Genomic DNA, 27,143 nt, shown 5'->3' with positions numbered 1-27,143 from the left:
AGGAAATGGAGGGCCAAAAAGTGACTTTTTCAAATCCTCTGACAGTCACATGCAGGTATGACGTCGTCTATATAGTATGAAAAAAAGCTAATTCTGAGGTTTCCAAAACACTTACCTTTGCCAAATAACTTTAACATTTTAAGAGATTAGCTCTATTTCCAAATATGACTTCTTACCAGAATAACAGCTGTTCCATGCCACATGGGTAACATATAGCCCAGGTTACAAAGCAAAGACTAGTAATATAATAAAACCAAAAATATGCTATTGTCACGTTCTGACCCTAGTTCTTTTGTTATTTCTTTGTTTTAGTATGGTCAGGGCGTGAGTTGGGTGGGTTGTCTATGTTCCGTTTTCTATGTTGGTTTTTGCGTTTTGGTCTGGTATGATTCTCAATCAGAGGCAGGTGTCGTTAGTTGTCTCTGATTGAGAATCATACTTAGGTAGCCTTTTTCCACCTGTGTTTCGTGGGTGTTTATTTTCTGTCTTTGTGTATGTCACCAGACAGGACTGTTTCGTTTCATTCTCGTTTAGCGTTAGTTTTGTTGTTTTGTTCGAGTTTCGTTTTCATTAAAAGGCATAATGAATACTTACCACGCTGCAGTTTGGTCCTCCTCTCTTTCTCCAAACGAAGAGCGTTACAGCTATTTGTTATTTTGAATACATGTGCTTAGTTCCATAATGTTTCTTAAAACCTGCCATAAGGAAAATGTATTTCTTTGTGATGGATTTAACACTTGAATTGGGGTGTTTTTAGAGAGCCTACAGTAACATAAATTAATATACTATTGTGTTCTTCTTTGTATTCTAATGTTACCCAATACCTTCATAAACACAACCAAATAATTATTTTTGCGAAGGCATATATGAAATGTACTTATTAGACTGTTAGAATGCTGAAGTCAAAAGGATGGATGACTGAAAACGGGATGGCTCAAGGCCGGACTTTTCTGGTGTTAAACAGCGTACACACATTTAGGGACACATAGGGTAGAATACAGCAATGACATAACATTCTGGTCTGCTATACATGAACGATATCTTCTTTTCATAAAATGTAATATAATATACACATTTCAGTTCATTTTGGGTTGAAAGGGATGTTCTGGTATTACTGAAAAAATATGTTTTTATACACGGTGGGAAAAAAAATGATTTCCTTTTTTTGTAAGCTGTTGATTTATATAGAAAAGCCACAAGAGACTGACCTCTGTTTTAATATCACATCCTTTGTCATTACTTACGTTTCAGAGTGACAACGTTGTGCTCAATGTATATGGGGCAATAATAAATACTTCTTTGGGCAACAGGCTCAGACATGTCCCAGTCTGGAAGGTCACTCCTCTCCCCTCTGATTGACACCACCGTCAACCACCATCAATTCAGAGTGACCTGTCTTTTCATGATAGTATTTAAACATTGAAATGAGGTCCATTTGGCTGGTGGAAGGAGAGAAATGACACACTTCGCTCTGCCCCCATTTCCTTGTTGTGGAATGGCTTTAACAGCGCGCGCACACACACACACACACACACACACACACACACACACACACACACACACACACACACACACACACACACACACACACGCCCTGACACAACTCAAAGCCCCGCCCCCTGCGCGCACACACTCTCACTGACACATACCCACACTGATCTGCCTATACAACCCTCGCCCTGCCCTCTTCTCCCTCAGTATCTGCCTGACTTCAGTAAGCACACTGCCTCCACACCGTCTGCTTTGGGTTGTACAGTCACCATCACTGAGGAACATAATACAGGACATCTATAGAGGAGCGGACAGCCCCGACAACAGTAGAGCAGCATGGGGAGCAGCATGTCATGTGTTCCCCAACACAACTTCAGGTTCTCCAGCAAGAGTTTCATACGCAGGAACAGGTAAGGAAGGGCAAATCCTCACAACACAGGCAGAGTCTTAATGTCATACATGTCTGGCTCGTCTGTTGTGGTGTGGTATTGGAGATGGAGGGAATTCCTGGTATTTTTCACAGTGTTTGAGCTGTACGGTTTAAATGGAGGTTGGGAGGTTTATGGGATCAGAGACAGGATCACAGGGGGTACACGAGAGCACATGAGCAGTGGTATATTTCCAACTGTGTGATACAGTTACTGTTTTCCTCTTATTTGCATCTCCCTGTTTAACTGTAGTTTTGTTTCTTGTCAGATAATCTGGTTCCCTTCCCTTATCAGTATCTGACCCAAATTAGAATGGAATAAAATACAATGGTTAGGATAGAATATAATATAATGGTTAGGATAGAATAGAATGGTTAGGATAGAATATGATAGAATGGTTAGGATAGAATATGATATAATGGTTAGGATAGAATATGATATAATGGTTAGGATAGAATAGAATGGTTAGGATAGAATAGAATGGTTAGGATAGAATAGAATGGTTAGGATATAATAGAATGGTTAGGATAGAATAGAATGGTTAGGATAGAATAGAATGGTTAGGATAGAATAGAATGGTTAGGATATAATATAATAGAATGGTTAGGATATAATATAATATAATGGTTAGGATAGAATAGAAAATAATAGTTAGGATATAATAGAATAGAATGGTTAGGATAGAATATAATAGAATGGTTAGGATATAATAGAATAGAATGGTTAGGATATAATAGAATAGAATGGTTAGGATATAATATAAAGAATAGAAAAGAATGGTTAGGATGAAATAGAATGGTTAGGATAGAATAGAATAGAATGGTTAGGATATAATAGAATAGAATGGTTAGGATATAATATAAAGAATAGAAAAGAATGGTTAGGATGAAATAGAATGGTTAGGATAGAATAGAATGCTTAGGATAGAATAGAATCACTGCCGGGACATAAACCGACAATATCCTAGTCATGAAATAATTATTTGGGATTGTTCGAAGTTGATTAGTATTGCTGTAAGCTTACGCTACTTTAATGTACTATCAGAGTCATGAAATGAATCAACTTTATGACCCTCAGTGAAATGCTTTTACTTATAGCCACTTAGCAAAGCAAGGGCCATGATGGTACAACTGTTATGAATTGCTACTTTACCACATGGTTCACCATTCTGGGGGCAGCCTCTATATGTGGTATCCTTGGGGTTCTGCCAAGTAGATTTATGTTCAAATAAAAACAGAGGTTTAGTGTTGTCCAAAGTGCACCTAACCGTTGCCTCTTTAAAAGCATGCACACACTTGAAAGCACACACACACACACACACACACACACACACACACACACACACACACACACACACACACACACACACACACACACACACACACACACACATACACACACACACACACACACACACACACACACACACATACACATATACACACACACACACATACACACACACACACACACACACACACACACACACACACACACACACACACACACACACACACACACACACACACACACACACACTCACACACACACATACACACACACACACACACACACACACACACACACACACACACACACACACACACACACACACACACACACACACACACACACACACACACACACACACACACAAACACAGGTGAATTGATTGTTCACTTGAAACAATAAATTCTGTTTTCTCACATAGTCTGTGTCCTGCTCTCTCTCTCAATTCAGTTCAATTCATGGGGCTTTATTGGCATGGGAAACATACAGTCGAAGTCTGAAGTTTACATACACTTAGGTTGGAGTTAATAAAACTCGTTTTTCAATCACTCCACAAATTTCTTGTTAACAAACTATAGTTTTGGCAAGTCGGTTAGGACATCTACTTTGTGCATGACACAAGTAATTTTTCCAACAATTGTTTAAAGAAAGATTATTTAACTTATAACTCACTGTATCACAATTCCAGTGGGTCAGAAGTTTAACACTAAGTTGACTGTGCCTTTAATTAAACAGCTTGGAAAATTCCAGAACATGATGTCATGGCTTTAGCAGCTTCTGATAGGCTAATTTACTTCATTTGAGTCAATTGGCAGTGTACCTGTGGATGTATTTCAAGGCCTACCTTCAATCTCAGTGCCTCACTGCTTGACCTCATGGGAAAATCAAAAACATCAGCCAAGACCTCAGAAAAAAAATTGTAGACCTCCACAAGTTTGGTTCATCCTTGGGAGCAATTTCCAAACGCCTGAAGGTACCACGTTCATCTGTACAAACAATAGTACGCAAGTATAAACACCATGACACCACACAGTCGTCATACTGCTCAGAAAGGAGACGCATTCTGTCTCCTAGAGATGAACGTACTTTGGTGCGAAAAGTGCAAATCAATCACAGAACAACAGCAAAGGACTTTGTGAAGATGCTGGTGGAAACAGGTACAAAAGTATCTATATCCACAGTAAAACGAGTCCTATATCGACATAACCTGAAAGGCCACTCAGCAAGGAAGAAGCCACTGCTCCAAAACCGCCATTAAAAAGCCAGACTACGGTTTGCAACTGCACATGGGGACAAAGATTGTACTTTTTGTAGAAATGCCCTCTGGTCTGATGAAACAAAAATGGAACTGTTTGGCCATAATGACCGTCGTTATGTTTGGAGGAAAAAGGGGGATGCTTGCAAGCCGAAGAACACCATCCCAACCGTGAAGCACGGGGGTTGCAGCATCATGTTGTGGGGGTGCTTTGCTGCAGGAGGGACTGGTGCACTTCACAAAATAGATGGCATCATGAGGAAAGGAAAATTATGTGGATATATTGAAGCAACATCTCAAGACATCAGTCAGGAAGTTAAAGCTTGGTCGCAAATGGGCCTTCCAAATGGACAATGACCCCAAGCATACTTCCAAAGTTGTGGCAAAATGGCTTAAGGACAACAAAGTCAAGGCATTGGAGTGGCCATCACAAAGCCCTGACCTCAATCCTATAGAAAATTTGTGGGCAGAACAGAAAAGGGGTGTGCGAGCAAGGAGGCCTGCAAACCTGATTCAGTTCCACCAGCTCTTGTCAGGAGGAATGGGCCAAAATACACCCAACTTATTGTGGGAAGCTTGTGGAAGGCTACCCGAAGCATTTGACCGAAGTTAAACAATTTAAAGGCCATGCTACCAAATACTAATTGAGTGTATGTAAACTTCTGACCCATTGGGAATGTGATGAAAGAAATAAAAGCTGAAATAAATCATTCTCTCTACTATTATTCTGACATTTCACATTCTTAAAATAAAGTGGTGATCCTAACTGACTTAAGACAGGGAATTTTTCCTAGGATTAAATGTCAGGAATTGTGAAAAACTGAGTTTAAATGTATTTGGCTAAGGTGTATGTAAACTTCAAACTTCAACTGTATCTGTTGAAGAGGGTGGGGCTTAAGCTGCATCCCTGTCTCACCCCACGGCCCTGTGGGAAGAAATGTGTGTGTTTTTTGCCTATTTTAACCTCACACTTGTTTGTGTACATGGATTTTATAATGTCGTATGTTTTTCCCCCAACACCACTTTCCATCAATTTGTATAGCAGACCCTCATGCCAAATTGAGTCAAAGGCTTTTTTGAAATAAACAAAGCATGAGAAGACAATTATGGTGTGCAGGGTGAATACGTGGTCTGTCCGATAATTTGGTAAAAAGCCAATTTGACATTTGCTCAGTACATTGTTTTCACTGAGGAAATGTATGAGTCTGCTTTTAATGATAATGCAGAGGATTTCCCCAAGGTTGCTGTTGACGCATATCCCACGGTAGTAATTGGGGTTGAATTGTGGATTGGGGTGATCAGTCCTTGGTTCCAAATATTGGGGAAGATGCCAGAGCTAAGGATGATTTTAAAGAGTTTTAGTATTGCCAATTGGAATTTGTTGTCTGTATATTTGATCATTTCATTGAGGATTCCATCAACACCACAGGTCTTTTTGGGTTGGAGGGTTTTTATTTTGTCCTGTAGTTCATTCAAGGTAATTGGAGAATCTGGTGGGTTCTGGTAGTCTTTAATAGTTAGTTCTAAGATTTGTATTTGATCATGTATAGGTTTTTGCTGTTGGTTCTTTGTTAATAAAGAGCCTAAAAGATTGGAGAAGTGGTTTACCCATACATCTCCATTTTGGATAGTTAATTCTTCGTGTTGTTATTTGTTTAGTGTTTTCCAATTTTCCCAGAAGTGGTTAGAGTCTATGGATTCTTCAATTACATTGAGCTGATTTCTGACGTGCTGTTCCTTCTTTTTCCGTAGTGTAGTTCTGTATTGTTTTAGTGATTCACCATAGTGAAGGCGTAGACTCAGGTTTTCCAGGTCTCTATGTTTTTGGTTGGACAGGTTTCTCAATTTCTTTCTTTGATTTTTGTATTCTTCATCAAACCATTTGTCATTGTTGTTAATTTTTAGATTTGATAGGGAAGCTGAGAGGTCAAATATACTGTTAATATTTTCTTCTGCCAAGTTTACACCTTCACTATTACAGTGGAACATTTTGTACAGGAAGTTGTCTAAAAGGGATTGAATTTGTTGTTGCCTAATTGTTTTTAGGTAGGTTTCCAAACTGCATTCCTTCCATCTATAGCATTTCTTAATATCTCAGTTCCTTTGGCTTTGATGCCTCATGATTGAGTATTGCTCTGTGGTCTAATAGGGGTGTCAGTGGGCTGACTGTGAACGCTCTGAGAGACTCTGGGTTGAGGTCAGTGATAAAGTAGTCTACTGTACTACTGCCAAGAGACGAGCTATAGGTGTACCTACCATAGGAGTCCCCTCGAAGCCTACCATTGACTATTTACATACCCAGCGTACGACAGAGCTGCAGGAGTTTTTGTTGGTTATGTTGTCATAGTTGTGCCTAGGCGGGCATATGGGGGAGGGAATGCTGTCACCTCCAGGCAGGTCTTTGTCCCCCTGTGTGCTGAGGGTGTCAGGTTCTTGTCCGGTTCTGGCATTTAGGTCGCCACAGACTAGTACATGTCATTAAAGTATGGGGATTCTAGTGGGGGATATAGGTAGCACACAGGAGGACATTTTTCTCTGTTAAGACAATTTCCTTTTGAATTTCTAGCCAAATGTAAAATGTTCCTGTTTTGATTAATTTAATGGAGTGAGTTAGGTCTGTTCTATACCAAATTAGCATACCCCCTTAGTCCCTTCCCTGTTTTACACCTGGTAGTTTGGTGGGTGGGACTACCAGCTCTCTGTAACCTAGAGGGCAACCAGTGGGTCCGTCTCCTCTATACCAGGTTTCTTGTAGGATGACAATGTCTCACATTCTCTCTCTGTGTAGTGAAAGGGCCAGGTTCAGCTCAGTTATTCCCTGTAGAGCAAGATAATGTGAATGCCAATTTAGTGACACAGACAATACTAGGTTCGCAGATACCAGTTTTAGTCAATAAGTTTACAGAGTTTACATTTCTGGGTTGCGTTAGACAGTCAGTGTTCACATTATATTGTTCTGCTCAGAATTCAAAGAAAAAGAACCTGGAATATAGTAATCACTTTATTGATGATTGATTAATGCTTGTCAGTCTTATTTGTCAGTCATCACATTCTGATCCGAACTTGATTACCACCAGCTCAGATGAAGTCTTTGTTTTATGCTAATGTCATTTAGATGGGCCACAGGGAGATAGAGAGAGAAACTCGAGGGAGATTGTAAAAGTTGACTCACTCTGATATCAATGCACCGGAAATGTTTCTTTATGAAGCTGTGACACTAAAGATAACAGATGGGGTTCAGGCTTGACAAAGGAGGAGATTGAAGCCTTTATTTCTTTATTCATGCACTGCCTATCTGAGACATAAGCCCTGAATGTTTTGCTCCTTTAAATGGGTGATATTGAAGGGAACTGACAAAGGGGTTTCCTGGTCAAATGTGTCTAGATTTACAACGTGAAACCAGGCACTCACTTTACACTCCACACCCTTTCAAACTGAAAAGGGAACTCTTCAGAAAGGAACACATTCATCTTGAACTCATTGTTTTCATCCGCCATTGAGAAGCCAGCCGGTAGCACAGCAAACAGACAGGCTAGCTAGGCTACCTGCGTGGTAAACATGGGAGAGGGAGTTGTAAAATACGTTTCTTTTCCCCCTTCCCTCCCGGAGCAGCAGCCGCTTGTTCCGTAAGAAGTATCCCCAGGAAGGACAGGAGAAGTCCAACAGCATCATCAATATTCTCTGCACTGTCACTCCAAGGAAGGTATGGAACGCTGGAAAACTCTCTCCCTCCCTCTTCCCCCCTTTCTCCGTCCGTCTCTCTCACTCTCCCTCTTCCCCCCTTTCTCCGTCCGTCTCTCTCACTCTCCCTCTTCCCCCCTTTCTCCGTCCGTCTCTCTCACTCTCCCTCTTCCATTCTCTCTCTCTAAACCATGATAAAAGACATAGACATATTTCATGAACACACACAAATATTTTATGACAAATTCTCTCATTTCAACCATGTCATACAAACACACTTACTATGTTGATACATGTATGCATAATCTTGGACGCAACATTTTTTTTATCTTACAGGGACAACTGAATAACCTTTTTTCTAAGAATTAACAATCAAACTTCTTCAGCCCCAATTTAAGTTAGTTTATTTAACTAGGCAAGTCAGTTAAAAACAAATTCTTATTTTCGATGACGGCCTAGGAATACTGGGTTAACTGTCTTGTTCAGGGGCAGAACGACAGATTTTTACCTTGTCAGCTCGGGGATTTGATCTTGCAACCTTCCGGTTACTAGTCCAACGCTCTAACCACTAGGCTTCCTGCCGCCCCAGGTTTGTTGTGCACAATGGGTTAATATTCACTAATGTGATTGGTTGCTTGCAGGAGATGACCCATAAGGATCTGCAGAAGATCGAGAACATTAAGTGGGAACCTCCGTTCCCTTACGACCCAGCCAATGGATGGAAGAAAAGCAGCATCAATGTCAAAAATTATGGCAGGATGGTCCACAGCTCTAAAGTCCGCTTCCGCTTTCTCCACTGCAAGGTGAGAAACAACTAACACACACACACACACACACACACACACACACACACACACACACACACACACACACACACACACACACACACACACACACACACACACACACACACACACACACACACACACACACACACACACACACACACACACACACACACACACACACACACACGTCCTCTGACGGAACTGTAACACCTCAAGTCACTTCAGATAACTGACTAACTAAATGATGAAACAACAATAAAGCACAATGAACATATACCTCCACACAGTCATTGTGGTTAATGAGGTCTTTAAACAAGCCTCCACCCCACAGTGAAACAGTGTGTTAGTCACCCCCGACGGGAGGCAAACCAAACAAACAGGTGGAGGGGACAGGATGTAGTCCTAGCTCTGCGGGTTTGTGAAACGGTTAGCTAATGCTTAGCTAACGCTGACGTGGTGGCCAAGGGGGATGAATAAAACGAGGGTTCAGCATAGGGGACCGCAGGCCGCGTTTAAACACGCTGGGCGCTGAAGGAATTGGTAAACAACTCCCTGAGACAACCTCAGAGCTGATCTAAGAACAGGTATACAGGAAAATACCGGCACCCAACCGTGGGAATCGCTATCTGTCACAGATGCAATCACACTGTCAAAGAGAGTGAGAGAGCGAAAGAGACAGAGAGAGACAAAAAAGGAGTGAAAGAATGGAGTGTCATAGGGGAAAGAACACATTGTTTGGTAAATCAATACAGCGCAGAGAGTAAATCAAGGAGGAAGTATTGCTTCACTGTTTTTGAACCTGAAAAAAGTACAGGGCTAGTCTTGTCAAATGGCAGGAAGTGATTGTAAATCACAAGTGGCTCTTTGAGAAATCCCATAAATCCTCAGAATACCACAAGTCCTCCTAATACAACAAGTCCTTATGATCAAAATCCAGTACAACACTTCCTACAGATGTAAAATTAATCAAAAAGGGAATTGGGTGCCATTTGGGACGTTCATAATGTCATGATGAATCAATTTCCAAATCATTATTTGGTAACACTGCGTCATATTGCCAATCCTTTAGTCTTTCTCTGATATTCTATGTTTCCCCTAATGACCACCATAATAGACAGATAGAGGCATATCACCTCCAGGCACACACGCACGCACGCACGCACGCACGCACGCACGCACGCACGCACGCACGCACGCACGCACGCACACACACACACACACACACACACACATACACATACACAGACACACAGACAGACACACACACACACTCTCTGTCTCTTGCACTCTCTCCTCAGGATGTGCATGATTGCTACCTGGACCTCTTCCAGACACACCTTCATTTTGTCTCCAACAACACCACTGGACTCACCTACCAGGTGAGGCTTTCCAACTGTTCTTCAAAGTCTGCCATTATGTTATTTATGGAGATTGTACTCAAATGTTGTAAATTAATGAGTAATGATTCACAAATTGATCACAAATGACAAATGGAGAGGAAATGTTTACTATGACACAGTAGTCTCAGTGCACTGATTGTAAAATAGCTCGGTATTATAAGAGCCTCTGCTAAATGACTCAAATGTAATGTCGTTTTCAATCTCGTGTCCCTGTCTAAGTGAATATAACCGATACACCGATTACGTGTCCCTTGCGAACGGTTTTTGTATTGGTAAACATGGTGTGTATGATTGTCTCCTTAACCTGTCTAGTAAAGTATGAACAGTCATCAAGCAGTGTCTATATCGTGTTTGTCTATATCGTGTTTTTACTAGACTCAGTGACAGAGTGGGGGGCTGCTGGAGCATTACTGGATATTAGACATTATGACGACAAATGTAAGGCCTCAGACAATCATACATGCAACCTGGCTGGCCTTAGTTCCACACCAATTAATAATCATATTTGCCTACGTAGAAGTTCCAAAACTGAAACTGAAAAACGAGTACATTTGATGGTCATAAAATTCAGAAGCTATTTTTAATACATTTTCTTGGTCCTAGAGTCATGAAATGTTCAGAGTCCATAAAGGGGAGTGACTGCTTTCAATGAATGTAAAACTATAACATTTGTCAACAATTTAGTTATGAGGTATTATCCATGCTTGAAAAACAGTGAAACCCATCCTTGTTTTAAAGTATATTTCTATGGTCACGACAATGAAACTGTATGGTTAAATGGAATGATTGAATGACTAAGATTTGACTTGTGTTTTGTGCGTGCAGGGGACTCTTCCTCTGAAAGAGCTCACCATCTGCAACCTGCAGCAGAACTGTAACCACAGCCAACTCCAGGAATTTGCCTTCCAGATCAACGGTTAGTTGGCCTTTTACTTGAAAGGGAAAAACAAAATTGACTCCTTGTGGTAGTGGTGGCATTCATAAATAGCAGAGCATGGAGCGCTGAGATGTTGAAATCACTTGTTTCATGTTTTCTATTGACTATAGCCAATCTGTGTTGAGTTGGCATTGGACCGCCGTGTGTTTATAGTTGTTTATGATTCACAGGCTAACTTCAAGCCTCTCTGTAACTCAGCTGTGTGGTAGGCGAGGTTCTATTCTCACCGACTGAAACAAAGAAAATCTAGTTCAGGAATTTGTAGAAGCTACTTTCCATTAAGTAGTGACTAAATGCCCCTCTTCTTTCAACCAATCTCAAAGCTACTTGAGATGTGTGCAAAATAACTTGACTGTCACTTACATCTTGTATTGCTGTCAAAAACTCAAAACGAAGCGCACTGTTCTCAAGTTTCGTTTCTTTCTCAGCAAAGACAGACAGAGCCCATATTCACGTTCACAATCCTAAACTGCAACCACACACTATTATCAAATGGTGGTGTTTCCTATATTCCGACATTCCGGTGACTCAAAAGTGCTGTGACCTCTTTCACCTCCACACAACCCCAAGACTAACTAGAGTCGCCTCTCTCAGCCCTCAGTCAGGGGGCCAAGCCGCTCTTGAAGGCCCCTCTTGTTGTGCGACAGGTGCTCCTGAACTCGCTCAGCTGTCGAGGCTGAACCCGCTCTAAGCCCTATCAAGACATTTAATCTATTGCACATTCCAGGAGCATCCTACTTAATGCCTGCTAGTTTTGCCCCTTAGAATCTGGGCTCATATCCACAAAGTGTCTCAGAGTAGGAGTGCTTATAGATATAAATGAATAAGATGATATGGACAGATCCTAGATCAGCACTCCTACTCTGAGAGGCTTTGTGGATATGGTCGCTGATCTCTAAATGTTCCTGTACTTCAATATCAACTTGACTGCATCTTTGATAATGATGATAGGAAGTAGTTGCAAAATGAATTTGAGCATGGTTGACGGATTTGTGCCTTAGCCAGCTTCTCTGTCGTCTATTCTATGGCATGACAATTATTGTCAGAGGGGTCTGTTAAAGCACAGACATACCTGGCAACCGGGCTAGAATTGGAATGTATTTAGGATTTAAATGTGTTTGATGAGGGGATCTTGGGCATTTTTCTGCATTCAAGATGACACACAGGGTGATTAAAAGTCATTGACACGTAAAGTCAGCTCAAGTCACAGAGAATTCTTTATCATTCACATAATTATTTTGAAATGGAAGAGATCTCCACTGTCAAACGTTTTCTTTGCTACCCATGGCCAAAACATACGTCACATTCTTAGATATTTGCCGGAGAAAACTGATTTAATAAACTATTGTATTTCAGATGTTTTCTCTGTTCTGGGAGAGCCTTTATTTACCTGCAGGGAGGCTGTAATAGACTTCACTGGAAACACACGTAGAATAACATGACAAAATATTGTGCGCAGCGATAACTCTGAGTAAAAATCTTTCTCATTGCTACTCTGCTGAATCAGCTTCACTGTAAACTGACCAGGAGTTGACTTAGAATGACATACTAGGAACACGCAAGGTCCCGAAAACTGCCCTGGAAAATCCCAGAAAGTTCATGCAAAGGTTAAGTTAGTGTCATGTTGCGCAACATTTTTTCATAACATTTTTGTAATTATATTCTGATAGAGATATATATGAAATGAGAGGAGGATGAGACAGATGAGAGGGTATCACAGCCAGGAAAAGAGTAGCGGAGGGGGAAGAAAGTGGGAGCCGCACACCCCCGCCTCTAGGAGGAATGGCCTCAGAAGTCCAGACTCACACTCCCATTCGTCAGTTAAGGTAGACAGGTCAGAACAATAGGCCTCGGCTCCTGAAATATTTAACAACCCGACAAGCCTTAGTTGGGTTTTAACTTTGGCTGTCCTCACGTGAACCATGTGAAAATGCCTCCTTCAAGGGAGTGTGATGATCAAGGTCTAAAATGAAGGCTGGAACAAGGAGAAAGAAAATCAACTAACGAGAGCAGCATGGCCACCGATTAGAGAAGCAGTCAGCTGGCAAGGCAAGCATTCCGGACAATGAAAAAGGCGTGGGGCTGGAATGAAAGAGGCTGTTATCTGTAGTATGTGTAGTAGGGCTGATAAAGGGAGATTCCAGCTCACCTCAAGTCCTGTAGGCTACATTCCTGTTGGGAAGGAAGGCAGTCCAGAGGGAGGTGGGTTTGCTTCCCCACTAGGTGAGCTGTTATGAGGCCAAAGAGAGCAAGCGTTTCAGAGGAGAAGGGCTGATTTAGGATCAGTTTGGCCTTTTAGATCACAACGGATAAGATGACATGGACATGGGGACCTGATCCTAGATCAGCAGTGCTTCTCCGAGACATTCTATGAATACCGGCCCAGGTTGCAAGCTCTCTCCTGTAGTAGTTAAGTTATACCTAATTCACACATGATTTACTGTATGTTTCTTGTAAAAACATTTTTGGGGTATTGTTTGTATGACCCCCTTTCAAACAATCCTCTTTTTACCACATTCTTGCCGGCGTAAGCCTTTTATATATTCTGTGCGCATGCCGACACTGTAGACGAGTGGGAGTAGGGGTGTGCCGATGTGGATGGGCCTATTTTAATAAACCCATTAAATATACACCATTACAAAGAAATCCAATATTAATTTGTTTAGACAGGTCCATATGAGACATTAAGACTAATACAATTTATTTTCAAAAGAAAAGCATATTTTGCGTTACTGGTGTGTGCAGCCTATAGGCTACATGGCTATGCAGTGGTGTAAAGTACAGTAAAGTCAAATATTTTAACGTTTTTTGGTGGTATCTGTACTCTACTATTTATATTTTTGACAACTTTTACTTTTACTCCACTACATTCCTAAAGAAAATATTGTAAGTTTTACAGTTTCATTGACACCCAAAAAGTACTTGTTACATTTTGAATGCTTAACAGGACAGGAAAATGGTCCAATTCATGCACCTATCAAGAGAACATCCCAGACAAGACATTCTTACATAATTGCGCATGGGCTCATCTGGAAAAGAGAGGCTATGTGTAGCTCAAGAAGCTCATTCACATTAACCCATCGTTCAGTGGCTAAATATTAGGCCTAATACTGCAGTAAATGAATCACCACCAGCCAATGTGATCACACCATCGGGCGCTCTCTTCTTTCAAACAGTTATTTTGGTTGAAGACAGATAAACTACAAATGGCTAGTAGTTAGAAACGTATGCATGTTAACCCATAATTTATTAGCTAAATATCAGTGGCCTTTAAATATTTACCTGTCAAAGTCAAGAAAAAATATGAAATGGCAGTGTGCGTTTCCCCAGGCCAAATGCCAAGGCATTTCTGTGACAATAGACAAGAACAGCTCAAGGACAGAACTACATACATTTAAATGGAGAGAATAAATGCATTAAAATAATTTATGTGAAGCTGTGTCTGTAAAAAGTTGGCGGCATGCTAAAGTTGGTGTGTTTTTGTCTTAGTTTGAAAGGGATATCAGGCTACAGGGTATCTTCTGTGGAAGTTTGACAGAACATGTAATTAACATGACGGAGAGCTCTACCTATCTACAGTATTTTCACAATAGTTTCTTTGTGAAATAGTGGTAAAACCTAAAGTCTGATTTGCTAGCGATGACAAGCTTCCAGTTGCATAATGTACAGCCTTCTATTTGTAAATGAATAGGGTAGGGCTTTAGCAGGACGCGCTAGTGGCCATCTCCTCTCTGACCTCATGACCTTTGACCCCTGCAGGTGTCAGCCTGAACCCCATCATCGTCTATTGCTCCAACCAGGAGGAGATGGACATGTGGTTCGGCCTGCTCAAAGAACACATCGAGATCAACGGGGGCACCCCCATCGCACCTATCGAGACCTACACCAGGGTTAAGGTAAGGAAATAATACTATGTTTCATTGATATGGCAGTGCAGATGATGGAAATGGAGGCCAGTTAAAGAGGCCAGTTAAGGAGGCCCAAGTAGGAGCTACACCCTGGGTTGATCCTGAGGGTAAAACAGCAATCAATCAACAGGATGTGTTGAGTCATGTATGTCACGGCTGTCTCTTCCTGAGGGCATGATCCATTCCCAGGGAGCGGTCATGACTGTGGCCGCACCACAACCACATCGCTAGACTCACATCTGCACTGGGTCAAAGTATGGTTACACCAACAGGTGTGGAAAAGGCTGATCACACACATTCAATAGTGGACGAAATATAGGGCATCTACACAAGCAGGTTTGACCAACGGTATATCCCAATGCATATGTTCTGAAAGCAAAGAAGAAAAGCATTCATGCAACATTCTTCCTGTGTCACTTCCAATAGTGACAGCTAGTGTAGGAACAATTGTTGTTCCGTTATACAGTATTCTCGCCCAGGAAGTATGATAGTATGTAAGTATGATTGCGTCACTATCAGAGAATGAAAAGCCCCGTCATTATAGCAATAATAGCTCATACTGTGGAGAAGTTCTGTATGTGTTTAATGTTTATTTCTCATAACTGGTGGGGTGAGGTAGATTATTTTCATGCCTCGCTAATGTAAACATGTCTACCTGTTTCCTGCAGAATGTAAAGGAGAATACGGAGGGGAGAGAGGAGCTGAGGAACTCAATCAGTAAAGACCCCATCTATGAGTGGGAGGGTTCTCAGCGTGAGAGTCTGGGGCCCATCACTTTCGTGTCCAAAGTCAGTCTGCAGCACCTCCCCTGCCAGGTACAACACCCACCTCCGCTCACCTTTCTGTGGCTTATGATGTGCCTATGGCACACTGTAACCTGTCACTGAACCATTATAACCTGACAGTGAAACATTATAACCTGACAGTGAAACATTATAACCTGACACTAAAACATTATAACCTGGCAGTGAAACATTATAACCTGACACTAAAACATTATAACCTGACAGTGAAACATTATAACCTGACACTAAAACATTATAACCTGGCAGTGAAACATTATAACCTGACAGTGAAACATTATAACCTGACATTGAAACATTATAACCTGTCAGTGAAACATTATAACCTGACACTAAAACATTATAACCTGGCAGTGAAACATTATAACCTGACAGTGAAACATTATAACCTGACATTGAAACATTATAACCTGTCAGTGAAACATTATAACCTGACAGTGAAACATTATAACCTGACAGTGAAACATTTTAACCTGACACTAAAACATTATAACCTGGCAGTGAAATATTATAACCTGACAGTGAAACATTATAACCTGACAGTGAAACATTTTAACCTGACAGTGAAACATTATAACCTGGCAGTGAAATATTATAACCTGACACTAAAACATTATAACCTGACATTGAAACATTATAACCTGACAGTGAAACATTTTAACCTGACAGTGAAACATTATAACCTGACAGTGAAACATTTTAACCTGACACTAAAACATTATAACCTGACAGTGAAACAGTTTAACCTGACAGTGAAACATTTTAACCTGACAGTGAAACATTTTAACCTGACAGTGAAACATTAGAACCTGACAGTGAAATATTATAACCTGACAGTGAAACATTATAACCTGACAGTGAAACATTATAACCTGACAGTGAAACATTTTAACCTGACAGTGAAACATTATAACCTGGCAGTGAAATATTATAACCTGACAGTGAAACATTATAACCTGACACTAAAACATTATAACCTGACACTAAAACATTTTAACCTGACACTAAAACATTATAACCTGACAGTGAAACATTATAACCTGACACTAAAACATTGTAACCTGACACTAAAACATTTTAACCTGAAACTAAAACATTATAACCTGACAGTGAAACATTATAACCTGACAGTGAAACATTTTAACCTGACAGTGAAACATTTTAACCTGACAGTGAAACATTATAACCTGACAGTGAAATATTATAACCTGACAGTGAAACATTATAACCTGACAGTGAAACATTATAACCTGACAGTGAAACATTAGAACTTGTCAGTGAAAGATATGTCACTTTTTTATATTAAAATATCACTCAAACGAAGAAGCCTGTATATACAGTCCGCATTGCGCATAAATAGATTACACATTTTAGACAGTTATGACTCCAACCTGTAATCAGTCAGATAGCGGGGATCTGAGAATGAGGAGTAAACGTAACATTATCAATCAATAACATCTACCTTAGAGCCCACTGACTCTCTCTCTCTCTCTCGCTTTCTCTCTCTCTCTCTCACACACACACACACACACACACACACACACACACACACACACACACACACACACACACACACACACACACACACACACACACACACACACACACACACACACACACACACACACACACACACACACACACACACACACACACACACACACGTACTCTTTCGCATATTCACCATGACCTCACCACAACGTAAGGAGTGAGCATTGTTGTCTGCTGGGACTCTATACCTTGAGGGAGTGTATGGGCAGAACACTAGTCTACTGCAGTTACCACAACACTTACTCCCTAGGTCTCATACACTCCGACAAGACGTGACGTTACTCTGCTAACCGAGCGAGAAAGTAACCAAGGAAATACATGATGCTGACTAGGCTTAATCCTATAAAACAGTAACGCTCATGTAGCCGGCGGGTGAATCTGCCAATTAACATTTGATGGGAACTGGCCTGATGGAAATCTTTCGAAGGGAGATTGAAGGGCTTGTAAACTGGGTGTGTGAGAGGCAGTTGCTTAGCTCACGCAGCAACTTGACTCACCTCACAGCTGGAATGTCAGCTGTCTGCCAGACACGCCCTCGGCAGGGCGGAGAAACACGCTCACGGGCATGCAAGTGCGTGCGCACCACACATACACACACGCACACACACACACACACACAGGGTTGGGTAGGTTACTTTCTATATGTAATCCATTAGTTACTAGTTACCTGTCCACAATTGTAATCAGTAATGTAACTTTTTGATTTCCCAAACTCAGTAACTTAATCGGATTATTTTCTGTTACTTTTAGATTACTTTCCCCTTAAGAGTCATTAGAAGAAGAGAAAAAAGAATGTAGCATATTACTTTCTGGGTTGGTTATGTAGGCTTACTACAGATAATAATACAATTAGGCAATTTCTTTACATTAAAAACCAAAGTCTGTCAGATTTCCAGTCATTCCATTTCATTTAATACCCCTTGATCTTTAAGAATATGGAAATATAGATTAGCCAAATTGTTTTCCCGGATCATAATCCAAAAATGAAGGATTTATTAGTCTACTCTGTTGTTTATTCATTATGATTTTGTTGTCATGGAGGACTGATTGGGCTCATTGCTTCAAAACATGGTTGAAAAATAAATGCTGCTGTCTTGGAATGGCTTGTTTTGAGAACTACCGAAAACTGTTATTTGCATGTGGAAAAAAACACACACACACACACACACACTCACAAACACACACACACACACACACACACACACACACACACACACACACACACACACACACACACACACACACACACACACACACACACACACACACACACACACACACACACACACACACACACACACACACACCCCACACACGGTCAGGGAGATAACAGCCCACTTGCACTTAGCTACTACACTGAAAAACAATATAAATGCAACATGTAAAGTGTTGGTGCCATGTTTCATTATCTGAAATAAAAGATCCCAGAAATTTTCCATACTGTACGCACAAAAAGCTTATTTCCCTCAAATGTTCTGCACACATTTGTTTATATCCCTGTTAGTGAGCAAATTTGATTTGTCACATGCGTCGAATACCTTACTATGTTTAGACCTTACTATGAAATGCTTACTTACAGGCCCTTAACCAACAATGCAGTTTTAAGAAAAATAAGAGTTAAGAAAATATTTACTAAATAAACTAAAGTAAAAAATAAAAGAGCAACAATATAATAACAATAACGAGGCTATATACAGGGGGTACCGGTACCGAGTCAATGTGCGGGGGTACAGGTTGGTTGAGCTAAAGTGACTATGCAAAGATAATAGATAATAAACAGTGAGTAGCAGTAGCGTAAAAAAAAGTGTGTGGGGTCAATGCAAATAGTCTGGGTGGCCATTTGATTAGCTGATCAGCAGTCTTATGGCTTGGGGGTAGAAACTGTTAAGAAGCCTTTTGGACATAGACTTGACGCTCTGGTACCGCTTGCCATGTGGTAGCAGAGAGAACAGTCTATGACTAGGGTGGCTGGAGTCTTTGGCAATTTTTAAGACCTGACGCTGCCTGGTACAGAGGTCCTGGATGTCATCAAGCTTGGCCCCAGTGATGTACTGGGTCATATGCACTACCCTCCGTAGAGCCTTGCGGTCGGAGGCCGAGCAGTTGCCCTATCAGGCGGTGATAGAACCAGTCAGGATGCTCTCGATAGTGCAGCTGTAGAACACCTGACAGGTGTGGCATATCAAGAAGCTGATGATTATCAAGCTGATTAAACAGCATGATTATTACACATTACACAGAGAAGTATTTCTGTCTGTAATAAAGCCCTTTTGTGGGGAAAAACTCATTCTGATTGGCTGGGCCTGGCTCCCCAGTGGCTGGGCCTGGCTTCCAAGTGAGTGGGCATATGCCCTTCAAGGCCCACCCATGGCTGCACCCCTGCCCAGTCATGTAAAATCCATAGATTAGGGCCTAATGAATTTATTTCAATTGACTGATTTCCTTATATGAACTGTAAGTCAGTCAAATATTTGAAATTGTTGCATGTTGTGTTTCTATTTTTGTTCAGTAGATTTCAATGTCAGTACCTTCTATATTTGACACAGAAAGCCCAGTAGAACTATTAACTGATTGCATCTGATGTGAAAACACACAGCACTTCAATTAGTTAATCTTACACTGAGCGCAAGATACATTGACAGGATATAGACATTTTAATGAATTAGCTAATGCAGTGAGAGATGATTGTTTCTATTGTGTCCAATACAGGAGCAGAGTGACAGACTACTGGTGATGTACCCAGCCACTCTGATCATCCTATCAGAAGAGAGCCACGGACTTTACTACAAGGTACCTTTAATTCGTCCCATTGAACCATACAGATGTAGGATCTTAATTTGAGCCATTTTTCTACAGCAGGAAAATAATCCTGCCACAACTGGAAATGTGAATTATTATGTGGATTATAATTAATGGATGTTTTTTGTAGGGTTTGATATATTTTTCGTTAGGGCAAATCAAGTCTGACGTTTTAAATGGAAATGACAAACTAGAAGCCTTTTAAAACCTCAAATACACTACAAGTTTTCACTTCCTGCTGTGCAGAAATATTCTCAGCAACAAAAGAGTGATACAATTAAGATAATACATCTGTAGATGTAGACTCTTAGCTAGCCTGGTCTCAGATCTGTTTGTGCTATCAAGTCAAATCCTTGTCATGCCAAAAAGTGGCAAGGAATTGGCATGATAGCACAAACAGACTGGCATTCAGGCTAACTCTTATGTACATTATGTACTATACATAATGTACTCACCCCAAGAGCTTATATACAGTAAGTGACTCATATCCTTGATTATGCTCGAGGACCTTATTTGTCATGTTTGCAGTGCCTTCCCTCTGATCTGTCTTTGAATCAGAAGTGTGTGAAATGGTATGTATAACGGTGTATAACGTATAACGGTAAATCTGCATTCACAGATTTCACAACACATTGTGTGCCCTCAGGCCCCTACTCTACCACTACCACATATCTACAGTACTTAACCCGTGTGTGTGTGTGTGTGTGTGTGTGTGTGTGTGTGTGTGTGTGTGTGTGTGTGTGTGTGTGTGTGTGTGTGTGTGTGTGTGTGTGTGTGTGTGTGTGTGTGTGTGTGTGTGTGTGTGTGTGTGTGTATGATTGCAGGGGAAACTTCCACTTAACATGGTCACTGTGACCACACCCTGCCAGGACGTCAAGCCCAACACCTTCATGATTGAAGGTAAATTGACCACTATCTCACACTTATTGTGCAAGCCTCCCCTCAAATACAACATATGTATATGACACAGGTCTGTTATGACGTATAGATTTGAATGAAGACGGGTGTTTTGTTGACATTTCCAAATGTCAACAAAACAAGAAACGCTTTTATGCGCAAATATTGATATAATGACTATCATATCGAAGTAAACTTGGAGTCACACGATGACATGCTGTGTGGTCCTCCTACTACAAAAGGCATGCAGTTTATTAGGCTACATATTAAATAAATAAAGATGAATTTATCAGGGTGGTGAAAGTGCAAGGTGATGAGCTTGATGCTCCTTTCTAATTAATATCGAGGGACTTATTCTGGTGACATGATCATCGTCTTCTGTTTGACAAATACAAATAATCTCGCTCTTTTGTCCATAATAATCTCATCATGTAGGCTATATGTGCGCTCTAGCCAATGTCGCGCTGTTAGCTAGAGCCACATGTCAATACCAGATTGGGCACACTTGCTATATCTCAAAAGACACTGAACATTGCCTCATGTACATTCAATGAGTGACCTTACCCATTGTTTTGCCCTGCTGTCACAGGCAAGATGATAAACCCTATTGTGGTGTCCTGTTTGGATAAGAGGGAGTTCTATGACTGGATCCAGCACTTCAAAGCCTTCGATGTCCCTGTGGTCAGCCCCCCATCCCCCGTTTATGACATAATCTACACCCCCACAGCGAAACAGGTGAGACATTAGATTAGAACAACAAGGCCCTTCCGAGTTTTAACTGTGTCCATTCCATTGTTGTCAGTTCTTAACATGTTGTGTTGTATTTTTCACACTAGGCTCCAGAGGTTGATAGGTGGAGTTGGAACAGCCGGAGCCAGAGCCGGAGTGAGTCTCTGAGGCTGGGGCAGTCCGCTGGGAGTGAGTCTCTGAGGCTGGGGCAGTCTGCTGGGAGTGAGTCTCTGAGGCTGGGGCAGTCCGCTGGGAGTGAGTCTCTGAGGCTGGGGCAGTCCGCTGGGAGTGAGTCTCTGAGGCTGGGGCAGTCCGCTGGGAGTGAGTCTCTGAGGTTGGGGCAGTCCGCTGGGAGTGAGTCTCTGAGGCTGGGGAAGTCCCACAGTGGACGGGGGTCTGGTTCCGGGTCCCACCACCTCCAGTTCCCCCCTAGACATGCGGACAACCCTCTGTCCCCAGGGTACACAGAACCCCTATGTGTAAGTTTGCACTTGAATACTTTCTACCAGGCTTGGATCAAATACATATGTCAAACACATTCAAATGACAAAATAAGCTAAATTAAGCACATGTCAAAGTATTTGAAATGTTTTTGAGCCAGTTCTGCTTTCTACAAAGAAATTAGGGGGACATGGAATGTGTGCTACTTCCATGTGAACTAGGCCACTCAAAGCGAATTTATTTACCTTTACACTACGATGTTGGGCGTTGTACTCTGCCCTGTGGTGGTAATTTTTATGTTGCCGGTATATATAGTATCTGATATCCATACCATTAAAGCGCTGGAGTTGAGCTCAGCATTTTCCAAATGTGAATTATTAACAGAGGTTTAGACTGTGCCTCTCCTGGTACAACCCAAGCCAATGCTGAAGTCCTTAAACCTCTCGAAGACGAGATGATTTGTTGTGTTTTCCTCCTCTGAAATAACACCATTAAGATAACTTTGACCATGAGAAATGAGGGGCCCTTACACGCTGCCTCAGCAATCAATAGGTTACCTGATAACGGAGAGTGTTTCAGATTCAGCAGAAGTAGCGTACGCTATCAAGACCTTGAGTTGACTTCCTGAAGAGAGAATGACCCTACAGACTGGTCGCTCATCCAATTAGCTTATACTGGGAAAGGCGCTGTGCTCACAAGACATGTTGTTCTTGGTGTGTGTGTGTAGAGTTTAGTTTAGAAACATTTATTTAAGTGTCACTCCACAATGATACATCATTTTGATTTTTTTTACCACATTGTGAACAGACCCCTCAAATTGAGTTGAGACACTAAAAACAATTACAGTCAAACATGGTACAGGAGTCATCTATAATACATTGCATCATCTATGCACATATATGCATAAACAAAAAACAAAGTACAGTCGATAAAAGGACAATTAGGTACTTATAAAGAAATGTCTCCATTGGAGGACAAGGTGGCAGGCTTTGACGCAGGCATTTACATTATTGTTACCTGATAAGATTTCACATAATTAATTATTTTCATTTAGACTGTTAACATTTTCATTTTGGCTGGAGAGCTGAAGAAAAATATAATTCCTAATGTTGTTGTATAACACACAGTAAAGCAAGGCATGAGCTTTAGTTCAATGTAACCATCATTACAAAAACTACATACATGTTTATCTACGACCTGTTCTCAGAGAATTTCTTATTATTCTGTATGTGAATCTGATACACTCCATTTAGTATGATATGTTTCGTATGTTATGTATTCATTTGTGGATGTCCATCACCCATTTCGTATGATATGTTACGAATTACAAATCATATAATATTTTACTAATTTGAGAAAACATACAATACGTTATGAATTTGCTAAATGTATGATATGTTACAAATTCTAGCTAGGTAGCTAGATGGCTAACGTTAGCTAGATGGCTAACGTTAGCTAGCTGGCTAACATTAGCTAGGCTAGGGATTAGGGTTAAGGTTAAGGTTAGGGTTAAGTTTAGGAGTTATGTTAAAAGGTTTAGGGAAAGAGTTAGCTAAAATGGTTGTGGTTAGAGGAAGGGTTAGCTAACATGCTAAGTAGTTGCAAAGTAGCTCAAATGTAGTAAGTACTTGAAATGTTGCTAATTAGTTCAAATGCTAACGTTTTCCATGATGGAATTCGAACTCGAACTCGAATTCGAATTCGAACTCGCAACCTTTAGGTTGCTAGACATTCGCTAACATGCTAAGTAGTTGCAAAGTAGCTAAAAAGTAGTAAGTACTTGAAAAGTTGCTAATTAGCTAAAATGCTAAAGTTGTTCGTGATGAGATTTGAAACCTTTGGGTTGCTAGACATTCACGTTATACTCCCACCCATCCACCCGGACCAACGACCCTACTTTAGTTTTGCCTTAAGTAACAATCTGTCCTATGTAACCATGCCAAACTTAACATATCATACCAATTTGGGTTTCCAGGAGTTACATTTATTATGTTACGTCAAGTCTATTAGACCAGGCTGTTATCTAGGGGAGTGTTTTTGTATCTACCAGTCTCAATAGAGAGAGGGGCCACTCCACATCTACATTTTGCAAAAGAGCTTCGATTTTGCTTGGTTAAAACTTTCCGTATATAGGGTTCAGTCCCAAAAGTGCGTTTAAAAACGCAGTTTGTTACTTTCAGGTTTATTTATCAGTTGGTACCACTTTAGTTCATTGCTCTCTAAAAGTGCTGATTCAAAAGCATTACGGTCATTTCTAGAATACACTCCATCTGTATCAGTGAGCTGAGTCATATGTATGGACTGTGTGTGTGTGTGTGTGTGTGTGTGTGTGTGTGTGTGTGTGTGTGTGTGTGTGTGTGTGTGTGTGTGTGTGTGTGTGTGTGTGTGTGTGTGTGTGTGTGTGTGTGTGTGTGTGTGTGTGTGTGTGTGTGTGTGTGTGTGTGTGTGGCCTACTCCAAGCTACTGAACTGCACCTCCACAGTACCAATTAAGATGATTGAAACCTTCAACTTTCCTTGCTTAGATTTTGGCAACAGATAACATAAGCTAGACTTATTCATATAAAGCAGGAATCCAACCTAAGTTTTCAGGGCGGGTAGGAACAAAAGCATCATATCAGGTTAGCCAGATTCCAAGTTTCTTTGAATAGCACACTTTGGTACGGTTTCCCAGATCTCTATTAAGCCTACTCCTTGACTCAAAAGTTTGCTCAATGGAAAAAGTATTGAGGATTGAGTAGTAGTATCAGTGTTCATTCGCATCACCCTAGCTTGTTGCAATGTCACCGAGCATACTTGACCTTTGCCCTCTGTCTCTGTGTGTCCTTACAGTACATCTCCAGTCGGCCCTCCTCCACTGAGACGGCTCGGCTGGGCAGCCACAGTAACAGCGTTTCGTCCCACGCTGCCAGGTCCGAGCGTGACCCCCGACCTTTGTCACAGCGCTGCTCCTACCTCCCCCATGAGGGGCCGGTGGTGCTGTCCCCTGTGTACAACACCCCCTACTCAGGCCTGCACCGTGACCCCGCCAGCACCCCGCAATGCCTGGAGAAAGCCACCCTCGTCAAGGTACTAACTTCAGCCTGGCGGCTAACTTGATTATCTTTGCATTTGGCATTTTAGTCATTTAGCAGACCCTCTTATCCAGAGCAATTTACAAAAGCAATTAGGATTAAGTGCCTTGCTCAAGGACACATGGACAGATTTTTCACCTAGTCGGTACATCATGGGTACTAGAACTAAAAAAGACTAGTACCACAAAGCAACAGGTCTGTGAGTTAAAGAAGTATATGGTAGTACCTCTTCAGCTTAATTCAGACAATGTGGCTTCAGGGAGATATTACACCATAAGTGCTGGACATGAAACAACTTACCGTAACCTTCCGCTGTCAGGGGGTTCAAATTTAAGAGACTGAAGACAGATTAGTGTAGCAGGCTAGTGGCATACACTCCCCACACACATACAGATGTGACGCTAGTAGACTACACCCCTACTACCTCACCCCTTTTCCTTTCGCCCCTCTGTAGAGCATGTGTGAGATTAGACCCATCTCTCCGCTTGGTAACCCTACCCCAAATCCCAGCGCTAAGTGCGGATTAAATTATTAGCTTCTGCTAGCCTAGGAGTGTGAGAGAGCGAGAAAAGATAATGGCCATTCACCCACTGTGCTGCAAGGAACAGCTGACTGACTGAGGCTTGGAAGAATAATGATAACCCCTGGAAATCCTTGTGTGATTAGTCCAACAGCTGGAGCACCCCTCAGACGTCCCCGAAGTACGCATCGCTCTCCACCCCCCAGCGACACTCAGACATGTGCGCCCCCCGGCAGCCCCTGTCGCCCCTGTACGATGAGCCCTGCACCTCTGACACCTACACCCAGGAGGAGGAGAGCTGGCCCAGGCAGCAGCCAACGGTAAGCCGACCCCGATACTGAATCCATGTGTCTCAGTTTACACCACAACCGCACTCCCCACCAACTCTCACACACATACTGTACACGCACATATCACATATGCACACATGAACTGTACAACAAAAGTACACACATACACACAATCAGGTACATGTGCATATAGACGCAGGCACATGCATGCACGCATACAGGAAACGTTTGACCAGGGGGTGACTGACGCAGGCAATGGACAGAGTCTAAGAGCTGCGTGCTGCTGATGACTAATAGATTTTTTCTGATGCATAATGATGTGGACTGCTGAGAGATGAAATTCCTTGTCACTAGCAACGTCCTGTCCGTATGCATGACCTGTATTTTAGAGAAATATGATTTAATCGATTGAATTGAAGTTTTCTGGCTAGGTTTGTCTAGATTTTAGACACCATATTGACACATGGGGGTGCTTAAGGTTCTCGTCAGTGGCTTTATATACAATACTGTCATTGGACAGGCACTTCAATTCCAATTACTACGACTACAAATTTGACCTGCTGGCTTTTTAACGCTTGCACCCTCTGATTCTCAGCAACAATGTTGGCGAGGACCACCACAGAAGCAGCAGGACCCTCATCTCCTACCCTCCTCCTTCCAGCTGCGCACCCCTCCCCTGGGCAAGCGTTGCAGGAGGAGCCTGGTGCTCTGCCAAGGCCAGGGGCTGGAGATGGAGGGCCCTCAGGGGCCAGCAGACCAGAGAACTGAAGCTGTCCCCAGACTAAGGCTGCTGCCTGCACCCAAAGCAGTGCAAGAGGAGGTGGGAAACGGACACTCAATGGCTCATATTCACATAGCATGA

At 41.7% G+C, this 27,143-nt stretch overlaps 1 protein-coding gene across 1 annotated transcript; it reads left to right on the top strand.

The window, feature by feature from the left end:
• Window positions 1-1,827: 1,827 nt before the first annotated feature.
• LOC120058687 (pleckstrin homology domain-containing family N member 1-like) lies at window positions 1,828-27,143 on the top strand. The gene is made up of 14 exons (XM_039007431.1): window positions 1,828-1,901; window positions 8,077-8,167; window positions 8,787-8,948; window positions 10,232-10,312; window positions 11,159-11,249; window positions 15,030-15,166; window positions 15,847-15,993; window positions 20,242-20,322; window positions 21,201-21,231; window positions 21,818-21,963; window positions 22,065-22,436; window positions 25,230-25,466; window positions 26,138-26,311; window positions 26,877-27,143. The coding sequence occupies exons 1-14, from the start codon at window positions 1,828-1,830 to the stop codon at window positions 27,141-27,143; spliced, it is 2,091 nt and encodes a 696-aa protein (XP_038863359.1).

Source organism: Salvelinus namaycush, chromosome 14, assembly GCF_016432855.1.
Source record: "Salvelinus namaycush isolate Seneca chromosome 14, SaNama_1.0, whole genome shotgun sequence".
NCBI classification, from domain to species: Eukaryota; Metazoa; Chordata; class Actinopteri; order Salmoniformes; family Salmonidae; genus Salvelinus; species Salvelinus namaycush.
The sequence above is the reverse complement of the archived record's forward strand: the minus strand, read 5'-3'. Positions and strand labels throughout refer to the sequence as shown.

Bases quoted from the DNA above. Each gene is read 5' to 3' on its own strand.
- LOC120058687 (XM_039007431.1), top strand. From the start codon at position 1,828: ATGGGGAGCAGCATGTCATGTGTTCCCCAACACAACTTCAGGTTCTCC. The intron at 8,168-8,786 runs GTATGGAACGCT...GGTTGCTTGCAG, and splicing joins GCACTGTCACTCCAAGGAAG to GAGATGACCCATAAGGATCT. The intron at 11,250-15,029 runs GTTAGTTGGCCT...TGACCCCTGCAG, and splicing joins ATTTGCCTTCCAGATCAACG to GTGTCAGCCTGAACCCCATC.